The 12,646-nt window shown below is 56.3% G+C and overlaps 2 protein-coding genes and 1 non-coding gene across 3 annotated transcripts; 1 reads left to right on the top strand and 2 right to left on the bottom strand.

Moving 5' to 3' along the window:
- Positions 1-2,212: 2,212 nt before the first annotated feature.
- On the bottom strand, positions 2,213-2,284 carry TRNAQ-CUG (transfer RNA glutamine (anticodon CUG)). Its single transcript has one exon. It is a non-coding gene; the product is annotated as a tRNA-Gln (tRNA).
- Positions 2,285-5,592: 3,308 nt separating this feature from the next.
- LOC104301089 (beta-keratin-related protein) lies at positions 5,593-5,910 on the bottom strand. The gene has a single exon (XM_009901428.2). It carries the CDS (start codon positions 5,908-5,910, stop codon positions 5,593-5,595), a length of 318 nt encoding a protein of 105 aa, XP_009899730.2.
- A 1,127-nt stretch (positions 5,911-7,037) lies between these two features.
- On the top strand, positions 7,038-12,343 carry LOC128897998 (feather keratin 1-like). Its single transcript, XM_054168781.1, has 2 exons — positions 7,038-7,109; positions 12,005-12,343. Exons 1-2 carry the CDS (start codon positions 7,038-7,040, stop codon positions 12,341-12,343), a joined length of 411 nt encoding a protein of 136 aa, XP_054024756.1.
- The last annotated feature ends 303 nt before the right edge of the window (positions 12,344-12,646 follow it).

The raw sequence follows: 12,646 nt of genomic DNA, 5'->3' as shown, positions 1-12,646 counted from the left end.
AAGAGCAGGGCTGCACAGCCCCGGCATGGCCACAGCCTGCCGATGGGCTGGGTGTCCCCATGCCACCTGGCAGCAGGGGCCTGTGCCCACTGCTGCCCCTGGCTGCATGGCCAGCCTGGCTGTGCCTCCTCTGGCTCTGCTTTGCTCTGAGCTCCTGGAGAAAGGGCTCCATCTCCTCTGCTTTGCTGAACCTGCTGCTGCTGCGGGGAGGCTGCTGGAGTTAGGGACTGCTCTGGGGGGCCTGGGCTTGCCAGCAGGTCGAGCAGAATGGGGAAAGGCAAGCTCTTAGTGTGGAGCCTGTCCTTGGGAAATGGGTCGTTCTCTGTGCCTCCCTGGAGCCTGCAGAAGTCTTCCATGCTTTCTGTTCTGTGCCTCTGCGTTTGCTCCCTCACATTAAAGACTTTGTGCGGCATAGCTGGAGACTCCTGGTGGTTTGTGCTCCTCCTGCCTCACTTGGCCAAGTGCTCTGGAAGAAAGAGCACTGCCTTCTGTCCTGATCTTCCCACCAGCTGTGCACTGAGCTCCCTGAGCCGATATCACAGCACCAGAATGAGCAAGCAGGCCAGAGAAGGGCCAAAAAGCCTCAGGAGAATGGAGCGTCGGTCCCTACCGTAGCGATCCTTGAAGGAAGTCTCAGGGAAGAAGGAAACTTACAATTCATGGAAGAAGGATTTGTCACTTGGGAGAGCTATAGAGGAGCTGTCAGGGCATGGAGGAAGGCCTTCTCTCATAAAGAAGGAAGGGACCTGCACAAGTTGTACCTGGATTGATGATCTTTTCTGTCAGGAGGCCGAGCTGCAGGAAACAGTTAAAGGGGTTCCAAGGATTAGTTAATGAGAAACAGTTAATAATATGGGAAGAGCTGAGTCTGGGACACGCAAATTGCTCCAGAGTCACGTCTGTAGTTACAGACAACACAGAGAAGGAGCTGCCTTGCACCCTGGTAAGCCACAAAACAGGGCTCAGGCTGAGTCTCCACCCTCCAGCCTTCCAGGCAGTGACAGAGCGAAGCAATAATAACTATGGGCCACCCTGGCCAAGGTGCACAAGGAGCAACTGTACCAGCAGCACACAATGAGCATGGCCAAGAGAAACTGTGTGCCAGCAGTGGGTGACTCTCTGCTAGAGGACACCAAGGTGCCCACCTGTCAGCCTGACAGGGAGTGATGGGCACTGTGCTGCCTTTGTGGGGCTAAGGGTGATGGTGGTGCTGAGTTCTCTGTTCCTCTTTCCTGTGGGGACGAATGAGACCATAACCCAAACCCTGGGCAGAATCATAAAGTAGTGTGGGGCAACAAGTGAAAAGTGTTGGGGCCTAAGTCATCTTTTCCTCTGCTTTACCAGTTGGAGACATGGGGCAGCCAGGAATGGCTGTATAAAGCATCACCCTCTGGCTACATGGCCAGCCAGTTAGACAGGGATGGGATCCACCTGCCTAGCAGGGGCAAGAGGATCTTTGGCAAGCTGGCCAACTTAGTTAAACAGACTTTAAACTGAAGAACTCATAGGCTGGGAGCCAAACTGGTAATACTCAAGCAACAGGGTGCCCCCCACTCTGGGATGTCCTCCAGCACCTGCAGACAACAGCTGGAGCAGTCAAAGAGAAAGTTCCCGTGCAGGGTTCTGGGCAGCAGAAGGGGAAAGCAAGGCTCTTGGTCTTCCCACAGAAGGCACAGTGCCAGGTTTCCAGGGAGGCATATTTCCTGCTGGGGGAGGGGGGTTCAGGATGGGCAAAAGGCCTAAATCACCTTTTCAGCCAGGTCACAGCACAAGTAATGCCACACACTGGAACCCTCTTTACTGTGTGGGCTTTCAGATCTAGGAAGCATTTGTCCAGCAAGCGCTGTAGAATGTCCATCCTTGGAGTTACCTAACATCTGACCAGAGAAGTCCCTGACCAACCTCCTGTCCTAAGGATCCTGCCTTGAGGCAGGGGTGGGTGTGTGATCTCAGCTCTGCTGTTGTGTAATTGTCTGAGGCAGTGCCAGGTCTCCTCAGCCTGGAGTAGCCCTCAAGCAAAATGGAGCAGGGATCAGTGCTCAGGAAAGCTGCAGAGGTTTGGGGGTCACAGGGCATAAGAGGGGTTGCTGCCACCATTCCCATGGGTGGGAACACAGGGAAGTAAGATTGGAGTGCGTTGAAGGATTGAGCCACCAGCAAAGGTGTTAAAGGGAAGGCTGCTGACCCGCGCCCAGGAAGAGTCAAAAGCATAAGGTCCCACTGAGATTTGAACTCAGATTGCTGGATTCAGAGTCCAGAGTGCTCACCATTACACCATGGGACCTGCTGGGACAGCCCTTTCAGTGTTGCACCTCACAGAGCAGTCATGGCACACTGATTGCTGGCTTCGTCTTCCTTTCTGCTGATGGCCCCCTTAACCCCATGGTGGACAACCTCCATCTGCCTGGCTAAAGCATTGCCTCTCCTCTAGCTCATTCGAAGCAGCCACTAAGCTCCAGCCTTACTTCTGGTTGCACTCCTGCACTTTGTGACACTTCACCGGCTGCACTGGGCAGACAGAGATCACCCAGAGCTCCCTGGCATCTGGCAGCTGCTGCTCACACCAGGCTGGCACACACAGGATGCCAGGCCACTCCTGGGTCCCACATTCCTCAAGTCTTTCTGGATGAGGACAGCTCTTGGCCAGCTACACAGCCACCTTCACACAGCACAAGCCCCCTCACCTTCCCTTCTCCAGGCTGAACAAACCTACCTCCTTCACGATCTCCCTCAGTCATCACAGGCTCTGGCCCTGTCAGCAGAGCCTGAGGACCCAAGGCTTGCTGAGACCGGGTGGGGATGGGGGGGAGCGGAGGAGGTGGGGAAAGCTTAGCACAGATCTGATAGGAGCCTCCCAGTGCCTCCCAGGAGGATGCTGCCGTGGCTGGAGGGTGAGAGCCAGGGCCAATAATTGAACAGGCCCTGTGTGGCTGACTCCAGGTGCAAAAGTGATCACCCTGATGGTGCCCATGAGCGGGAGCAGGGGTGCAGAGAGCCTGTGCAAAGGTTGTTCATAAGGCCTTTCATGGCCCAAAAGGCCAAAACTTGATCAGCTGGTGTGAGGCTGCTTGAAGCAGGAGGATGCACTCTCTTCCTAACATCCAGTCTAAACCTCCCCTGTTACAGCTTGAGACTGTGTCCTCTTGTTCTGGTGCTGGGTGCCTGGGAGAAGAGACCAACATCAGCCTGTCTACAACTTCCCTTCAGGTAGTTGTAGAGAGCAATGAGGTCTCCCCTGAGCCTTCTCTTCTCCAGGCTAAACAACCCCAGCTCCCTCAGCCTCTCCTCACAGGGCTGTGCTCCAAGCCCCTCACCAACTTTGTTGCCCTTCTCTGGATACCTTCCAGCAAGTCAACCTCCTTCCTAAACTGAGGGACCCAGAACTGGACACAGGACTCAAGGTGTGGCCTAACCAGTGCAGTGTACAGGGGCAGAATGACCTCCCTGCTCCTGCTGGCCACACTGTTCCTGATGCAGGCCAGGATGCCAATGGCCCTCTTGGCTGCCTGGGCACACTGCAGGCTCATGTTCAGCCTACTGTCAAGCAGTACCCCCAGGTCCCTCTCTGCCTGGCCGCTCTCAGCCACTCTGACCCCAGTCTGTAGCACTGCATGGGGTTGTTGTGGCCAATGTGTAGAACCTGTCACTTAGACATGTTCAGTCTCATGCCCTCAGACTCTGCCCATCTCTCCAGCCTGGCAAGGTCCTTCTGCAGAGCTCTTCTACTCTCTAACAGATCAACACTTGCCCCCAGCTTGGTGTCATCTGCAAATTTACTGATGATGGACTCAGTCCCCTCATCCAGATCATCAATGAAGATATTAAAGAGCATGGGGCCCAGCACTGATCCCTGGGACACACCACTCATGCCTGGCTGCCGGCTGGGTGTGGCACCATTCACCACCACTCTCTGGGCTCAGCCTCCAGCCAGTTCCTAACCCAGCTCAGAGTGCTGCTGTCCAAGCCAGGGGCTGACAGCTTGGCCAGGAGTTTGCTGTGGGGGACAGTGTCAATGGCCTTGCTGAAGTCCAGGCAGACCACATCCACATCCTGCCCCACATCCACCAGGTGCAGGGGTGAGGGGGCAAGGGGAACTGCCCAGAGAATCTTCACCCAACTTTCCTCTTGTCAGCATCCCCTGATGGCGGTGGTGTGTTTGCCCTGCAGCAAGAGCTCCAGGACAGGCTGGAGAGCAGAGTGCCCAGAGGGGCAAGGCAAAGGGGAGGAAGCCAAGAGAAAAATGCCTGTCAGGAGGGGCACTGGAAGCCAGGGCTCCCAGAGACACTGCAAACTGACTGCAGCACCTGTAGCTGCTCGGCCTCAGGAGGCTGCTGCTGCTCCTTCCTCTGCCAGCCATGCATGCACAAGTGGCTGTGCCTTGGTCTGTGTGGTCCTGTGGTGCTGTGAGCCATTCAGCTGCTCACTCCTCACCCCACCTTCCATGGGGGGAAGGCCATTAAATGATGGATCAGTAACACATGATTCAGGATAAACAGGTGGGCATGGCTTAGCTCCCAGCCTACGAGTTCTTCAGTTTAAAGTCTGTTTAACTAAGTTGGCCAGCTTGCCAAAGATCCTCTCACCCACTGCTGGCACACAGTTTCTCTTGGCCATGCTCATTGTGTGCTGCTGGTACAGTTACTCCTTGTGCACCTTGGCCAGGGTAGCCCATACTTATTATTGCTTCCGCTCCGTCACTGCCTGTAAGGCTGGAGAGTGGAGACTCTGCCTGAGCCCTGCTTTTGTGGCTTACCAGGGTGCAAGGCAGCTCCTTCTCTGTGTTGTCTGTAACTACAGACGTGACTCTGGAGCAATTTGCCTGTCCCAGACTCAGCTTCCAACTTGCCCTGACAGCTCCTATATAGCTCTCCCAAGTGACAAATCCCTTCTTCCATGAATTGTAAGTTTCCTTCTTCCCTGAGACTTCCTTCAGGGATTGCTACGGTAGGGACCGACGCTCCATTCTCCTGAGGCTTTTTGGCCCTTCTCTGGCCTGCTTGCTCATTCTGGTGCTGTGATATCGGCTCAGGGAGCTCAGTGCACAGCTGGTGGGAAGATCAGGACAGAAGGCAGTGCTCTTTCTTCCAGAGCACTTGGCCAAGTGAGGCAGGAGGAGCACAAACCACCAGGAGTCTCCAGCTATGCCGCACAAAGTCTTTAATGCGAGGGAGCAAACGCAGAGGCACAGAACAGAAAGCAAGGAAGACTTCTGCAGGCTCCAGGGAGGGCACAGAGAATGACCCATTTCCCAAGGACAGGCTCCACACTAAGAGCTTGCCTTTCCCCATTCTGCTCGACCTGCTGGCAAGCCCAGGCCCCCCCGAGCAGTCCCTAACTCCAGCAGCCTCTCCGCAGCAGCAACAGCCTCAGCAAAGCAGAGGAGATGGAGCCCTTTCTCCAGGAGCTCAGAGCAAAGCAGAGCCAGAGGAGGCACAGCCAGGCTGGCCATGCAGCCAGGGGCAGCAGTGGGCACAGGCCCCTGCTGCCAGGTGGCATGGGGACACCCAGCCCATCGGCAGGCTGTGGCCATGCCGGGGCTGTGCAGCCCTGCTCTTCCTTCCTCCCTCCTCCAAAGGGCATGAGGAGGCAGCTTCAGCAGTTGAGATTGCAGCGGGGGACAGGCAGGCACAGGCCTGAGCCGCCCAGACCAAAGGAGCTGCCGGAAGAGATGGGAACCCCCCCGGTGCTGAGCGAGCTGCCCACAGCAGCTGACAGAGAGGAGCCCACGGCTGTGTTCTGCGGGAAAGAGGTGAGGATGGGGCCCGGCAGGGTCACCACCACCGGCGAAGCCTCGATGGCCACCGTGGAGTCGGCGCAGCGGGCGAAGCAGGGCTCACTGCAGCTGCTTGCCAGCGGGGTTGGGCCACAGGTGCCACAGGAGCGTGGAGGACAGGGTCTGAAGCAAGACATCTCTCGGTGAGGGAGGCAAAGCTGAAACACAGAGAGGAGAGGAACCGTGGATCTCAACACCGCCTGGTTGCCATTCACCTCCATTTCTAGCTCCACGTCCAGGAAGGGCCTGAGCTGATCGTGTCAGCACATGCAGCACGTGCCACATCTGGCCTGCAGGCTGCATCTGAAGCACGAGGAGCAAAGAGGTGCCCCAGTGCCTGCCGAGTCCAGCAGGACCTCCTCCTGCATTGCCCAGAGCAACAGCACAGCTGAAGATTGACACAGTGCTCCCAGCACACACGGGCTGGTGTCTCGGAAGTCACCATTTGCCCAGGGAACATTCACAGTTTCACAGACTGCATTGGGTTGCAAGGGACCCTCAAAAGTCAGCTTGCCCTGCAGTGAGCAGGGACACCGCCACAGCTCACCCAGGGCCGTGCCTCCTGCTTAAAGCACAAATTCTGGTGGGCAGAGCTCCCTGAGCTGAGCACATTGATCCCCTTCCAGCCAAAAGGACCCCCCTCTTCCCAGACCTTCCCACACACCACCACCAAAAGGGAGAGAGGCGACAGCCCTCCTACACTTCCAGAGCAGGGCCGAGCTAAGCCAGCCCAGACATCAGCCTCAGCAGCCACATTGGCAGCAGTTCAGCCCACACAGGAAGGGATGGAGCAGGCTCAGGCTTACCTCGTTCCTTGTGGAAAGGGAGGCAAGAGAGGAGGATGTGGAGCCTGGAGCAGCTCAGGCTTTTATGCTGTGTCCCTGATGCCTGCAGGGCCACAAACATTCCTCGTGCGTGAAGCATCTGAACACCTCGGAGCTGCTGCTGGCGGAGGCCCCGCTGCTGATTGAGCCCTCGCCTCTTTCTCCTCAAGTGTTGTTCTCCCTTCTCATACCACCAAACCTTGAAACTGCAGAGATATGGATTTGCTGGGTGGACTTTCCAGTGATTAAGGAATTGGTTGGATGATCTCTTCCAAAGTGTATTGGACAGCATCTCGATGTCCCGATGGCGATGGGTGAGAAGTGGTGTCTCTCCAGGGTCTGTCCTGGGACCAGTGCTGTTCAGTGCCTTCACCAATTCTACAGCAAGTCTGCAGATAGCACCAAGCTGAGTGGTGTGGTTGATAAGTCCAAAGGACAGGATGGCTGCCATCCAGAGGCACCTGGACCGGCTGGAGAGGTGGGCAAAGGAGAACTTCACGTGGTTCAACAAGGCAAAGTGCAAGGTCCTGCACCTAGGTTGGGGCAACTCTCAGTTGCCCGGATGGATAATCCAGGCTGGGGGATGATGAGATGGAGAGCAGCCCTGCAGAGAAGGACTTGGGGTGCTGGTAGGTGAGAAGCTGGAGAGGAGCCAGCAATGGGCATTGGCAGCCCAGAAGGCCAAGGGCAGCCTGGGCTGCATCCATAGCAGCGTGGCCAGAGATGGAGAGAGAGGATCCTGCCCCTCTGCTCTGTGCAGGCCTGTGTCCCCCTCTGGGGCCCTCAACGCAAGAGAGACATGGTCCTGATGGAGAAGCTCCAGAGGAGGCCACAAAGATGATCAGAGGGCTGGAGCAGCTCTGCTATGAAGACAGGGTGAAAGAATTGGATCTGTTCAGCCTGGAGAAGGCTCCAGAGCAGACCTGTTACCAATAAGGGGGAACAAGGGGAGGAAGTCATAAGAACATATTTATGTATTCATAAACTGGCTCCTGTCCCTTGTAATGTGACACAAAGGTTCTAAAGGCTCAGCAGGGTGGCAGAGGGCTGTCTTCACAACAGGAATGGTTACAAATAGTTAGAGAATAGCATTTGGAAAAGATAGATCCAGAAGGAGCAGTAATAGCCCATGTACAAAGGGAGGAACTTCCCCAGGGACTTAGGAAGGGATCAGATCCTCACAAGGCTGTTTGCTGATTGTGGGAGCTCCTCTTTCCGTTCCTTTTTATCAGAGAACTCTCCTGAACTGCTACAGCTGCTTAGTCCATGTGTGTGGTGGGGGCAACCCCCGAGAGAAAGAGCTGTCTCTCTCGCTCCGCAGCTGACCTGTTCACATGCAAACCAGTTCACGTTTTTCACGTGTCACCAGGAGACAATTCCAAAGCCCAGGCTGTAGAAGTGGGTGCCAGAAGCAGATAAATACCTGTCCTTTGTCCAGACTTGCCCCAGCAAGGGGTCTGTGTCTTACAGTGCCTGGCAGGGCATGTGGCTTGGGGGAAGGGTGTGTATGAGCCACAGCCCTGGGCTGGGGGAGGTGTCTCCCCCTGTCACCCTCTATCCAAGCTGCTCTGCTTTCCCCCATCTCAGCTTCGCAGGTGGGGGAGGGGCTTTGGATTGTACTGCCACAGGACCTCAGAGCTGCATTTCAATACCGGAAGGGGACCTGCAGGAAGGCTGGGGAGTGACTGTTCAGAAGGGCCTCTGGGAATAGGACAAGAGGCAATGATTTGAAAGGAGCAGGGCAGAGTTAGGTTGGACATGAGGAGGGAGTTCTGCACAGTGAGGGTGGGGAGACACTGGCACAGGCTGTCCAAGGATGTGCTTGAGGCCCCATCCCTGGAGACGTTCAGGCTCAGCCTGGATGCGTCCCTGGGCAGCCTGCTCCAGTTGGAGGAGTCCCTGCTGAGTGCAGGGGGTTGGACACCATGACCTTTGAGGGTCCCTTCCCACCTGATGCAGTCTGTGAATCTGAGAGTCATCTGTGCCCTGCCTTCATCAGGACAGTTAATGGTATGTGAGCAGAGATTCTCAGGGGGGCTGCATCACGTTGGTTGCCTTTGTCACATACTCAGGTAATGAGCAGACTCCTGTGTCATGAACATTCACATCTGGGCTGCTCTGACTGCGACAAGAGGCAGAGCCACGGAGCAGAGCATGACCAAATGAAACGTGTCCCACACGTGCACGAGCCTTACCAGCCACAGCAGAGGCATCTTGAGTGGAGGAGTACGTGAGGTCCTCAGACCCTTCAAATGTCCACACACAACAGGACTGGAGTGATCACTAACATCTGCTAAGCTGCACCAAGGCCAGTGCCAGGTGTGTCAGCAGGCAAAAAAGGAGAGGGGCACAGTGCAGCACTGGCAGGGCTGCCCAAGGGGCAGTGACCTCTCTAGCACTGGCAGCACTCATAACCAGACATGGCAAGGCCCAGGGCTCCCTGAGGTACATAGGAACTTTGGTCTGCTCAGAGCTGGAGGTTGTCCTAAAGGATTTCCAGAATCCCTTCTAATCTTCATTCTTCAGGAGGGCACTGAGGCACCCACGGGAGGGCAGAGCCATGGCAGGACAGCAGCAGCATAAGGCGGCGGAGCAGCCCCAGGTGCTTGAGGAAGGGGGCTGACACGTGTGGAAATGCCCTGGACAGAAGCAGCATTTTGGCAGGAGTGAGGCTGTGAGCTCTGGCATCCCTGGCACGCTTGAGGCCAGGCCACCATGGCCACTGAAGTGCACAGCAGCTGTGACACTCAGCGTTTGCCTGCAGCTTGGGGTTTTTCCCAACTCTTCCACATCACGATGACTCCCAGGTGCTCTGGGAGATGGATTCGATGTCCCTTTGAAATGGGAACTTCCATAATGAAGCTCATCCTTGACCCAGCCCAAAAGAGCCAGGAGCTTTTGGCTGCATGCCCTCTGCCTCTGGCCTCTGGGCTGACCTTGCTGATCCAAACGGGGTAGTTTGGGGGTGGGTCTCTGCCAGGGAAGGACACAGGCAGCTCTTTGATCATCCTCCCACGCACTGCTTTGCTCTTTTCTCTGTAGTTCTCCACTTACCAAGCTGAGCCCACACATCTGGTTGGAAGAAGTGAAAGAGCCTGAAGAGGTCATCAAGGAACTTAGCAATGGCGAGCCCATGGAGAGGGCACTTGAAGGACGCCTGCCTGAGCCTCTGTTCTGCTCTTTGTTGTTCTGAAGCTGCCCTTGTCCGCTGGACTTGTGGGCTTGTAGAAGAGCCTGGGGAGTGCAGGGCCCTCGTGCACCTCACTCCTGCCCAGAGGGGGCTTCCCTCCAGCCCACAATGGCCCTTCCTTGCCGTCGAGCTTTGGCACAAGTCTCTTATCTCCCGTATGCTTACAGTGACCACAGGGGGAGATGAGTCTCACTGTTAGCCTGCATCCCTGGACTCAAAGCAGCTGAGAAGTGGCTTGAGGTGTCTGTCCTTGATGCCTACACACAGGGAAATAGTAAAAGTGGGAGAAAATCACCAAGCTCAGAATGCGAGAAAGAAATGGTCGTTCTTGGTGGGGCAGTGTATGGGCCTTAGGAAATCTTTCTTTTCTACCCAGTTAAGAAGCAAGCCCTGACTAAAGGAGCTTCCAAAATCCCTTTGCTGCTCACAGGCCTTTCCCCAGGAGAGAGATGTTCCAGTGCCCTACAAGAACCATCATGGCAACGGGGTCAGCATTTCTGCACTAGCTGAATGAAGGCAGGAGCCCTGTCCTTGGAGTGATCCACTACAGCTGCTGAACCTCCAAGCAGAGTTTGGGTTACAAAAGAATTCAACATCTCCACACAGATCTGGCTCTCAGGATGTTGGATGTTGTGGTGGACCTTTGAAAACTCAATAAAACTATTCACAGAATCCCCAAATGGTAAGGGTTAGAAGGAACCTCTGGAGATCATTGAGTCCAACCCCCCTGCCAGAGCAGGTTCACCCAGGGCAGGCCCCACAGGAACACATCCAGGTGGGTTTTGAAAGTCCCCAGAGAAGGAGATCCCACAACCCTCTGGGCAGCCTGCTCCAGGGCTCCAGCCCAAAGAAATTTCTCCTCATGTTGAGATGGAACCTCCTGGGTTCTAGATTGCATCCCTTGTCCTATCACTGGGCATTGCTGAAAAGAGCCAGGCACCATGTTACTGAAGGGCCCCATACTGCCTTCGGCTGCCAGTAATGCAGAACGGCCTGGATGGTGTCAGTCAAAGTTGAAGTCAGTGCTTGATGTCCACGTAGAGCCCAACAATGAGCGGAGTCCCTCAGGGGTCTGCATAAGGGTCAGCATGATTTAGCATCTTTGGACATGGGTTTGAGGGCACAAGCAGCACCTTTGTGCACGACAGCACCAGAGTGGTGTGGCTGATACTCCAGAGGGAAGGGATGCCAAGAGAGGCACCTCGACAGGCTAGAGAGGTGGCCGTCAGAAAATGTCATGAAGTGAAGTGGGTCCAAGGTCCTGCATCTGGGTCAGGGCAATCCCAAAGACAAATTCAGGCTGAGCCACAAGTGGATTGAGGCTAGTTCAGAACAGAAAGACTTGGAAGCCAAAGCTCCAGGTGGTATGAAGTAGCAAAACATTGCAGATGAAAGAGGCGAGGGCTCAATCAGCAGCGGGGCCTCTGCCAGCAGCAGCTCCGAGGTGTTCAGATGCTTCACGCACAAGGAATGTTTGTGGCCCTGCAGGCATCAGGGACACAGCATAAAAGCCTGAGCTGCTCCAGGCTCCACATCCTCCTCTCTTGCCTCCCTTTCCACGAGGAACGAGGTAAGCCTGAGCCTGCTCCATCCCTTCCTGTGTGGGCTGAACTGCTGCCAATGTGGCTGCTGAGGCTGATGTCTGGGCTGGCTTAGCTCGGCCCTGCTCTGGAAGTGTAGAAGGGCTGTCGCCTCTCTCCCTTTTGGTGGTGGTGTGTGGGAAGGTCTGGGAAGAGGGGGGTCCTTTTGGCTGGAAGGGGATCAATGTGCTCAGCTCAGGGAGCTCTGCCCACCAGAATTTGTGCTTTAAGCAGGAGGCACGGCCCTGGGTGAGCTGTGGCGGTGTCCCTGCTCACTGCAGGGCAAGCTGACTTTTGAGGGTCCCTTGCAACCCAATGCAGTCTGTGAAACTGTGAATGTTCCCTGGGCAAATGGTGACTTCCGAGACACCAGCCCGTGTGTGCTGGGAGCACTGTGTCAATCTTCAGAGTGCTGTTGCTCTGGGCAATGCAGGAGGAGGTCCTGCTGGACTCGGCAGGCACTGGGGAACCTCTTTGCTCCTCGTGCTTCAGATGCAGCCTGCAGGCCAGATGTGGCACGTGCTGCATGTGCTGACACGATCAGCTCAGGCCCTTCCTGGACGTGGAGCTAGAAATGGAGGTGAATGACATCAAGGGGGTGTTGAGATCCACGGTTCCTCTCCTCTCTGTGTTTCAGCTTTGCCTCCCTCACCGAGAGATGTCTTGCTTCAGACCCTGTCCTCCACGCTCCTGTGGCACCTGTGGCCCAACCCCGCTGGCAAGCAGCTGCAGTGAGCCCTGCTTCGCCCGCTGCGCCGACTCCACGGTGGCCATCGAGGCTTCGCCGGTGGTGGTGACCCTGCCGGGCCCCATCCTCACCTCTTTCCCGCAGAACACAGCCGTGGGCTCCTCTCTGTCAGCTGCTGTGGGCAGCTCGCTCAGCACCGGGGGGGTTCCCATCTCTTCCGGCAGCTCCTTTGGCCTGGGCGGCTCAGGCCTGTGCCTGCCTGTGCCCCGCTGCAATCTCAACTGCTGAAGCTGCCTCCTCATGCCCTTTGGAGGAGGGAGGAAGGAAGAGCAGGGCTGCACAGCCCCGGCATGGCCACAGCCTGCTGATGGGCTGGGTGTCCCCATGCCACCTGGCAGCAGGGGCCTGTGCCCACTGCTGCCCCTGGCTGCATGGCCAGCCTGGCTGTGCCTCCTCTGGCTCTGCTTTGCTCTGAGCTCCTGGAGCTCCTTCTCCTCTGCTTTGCTGAGGCTGTTGCTGCTGCGGAGAGGCTGCTGGAGTTAGGGACTGCTCAGGGGGCCTGGGCTTGCCAGCAGGTCGAGCAGAATGGGG

Source organism: Dryobates pubescens, chromosome 17 (genome assembly GCF_014839835.1).
Source record: "Dryobates pubescens isolate bDryPub1 chromosome 17, bDryPub1.pri, whole genome shotgun sequence".
In the NCBI taxonomy this organism is placed as follows: domain Eukaryota; kingdom Metazoa; phylum Chordata; class Aves; order Piciformes; family Picidae; genus Dryobates; species Dryobates pubescens.
This window is presented reverse-complemented; position numbering and strand designations above follow the sequence as displayed.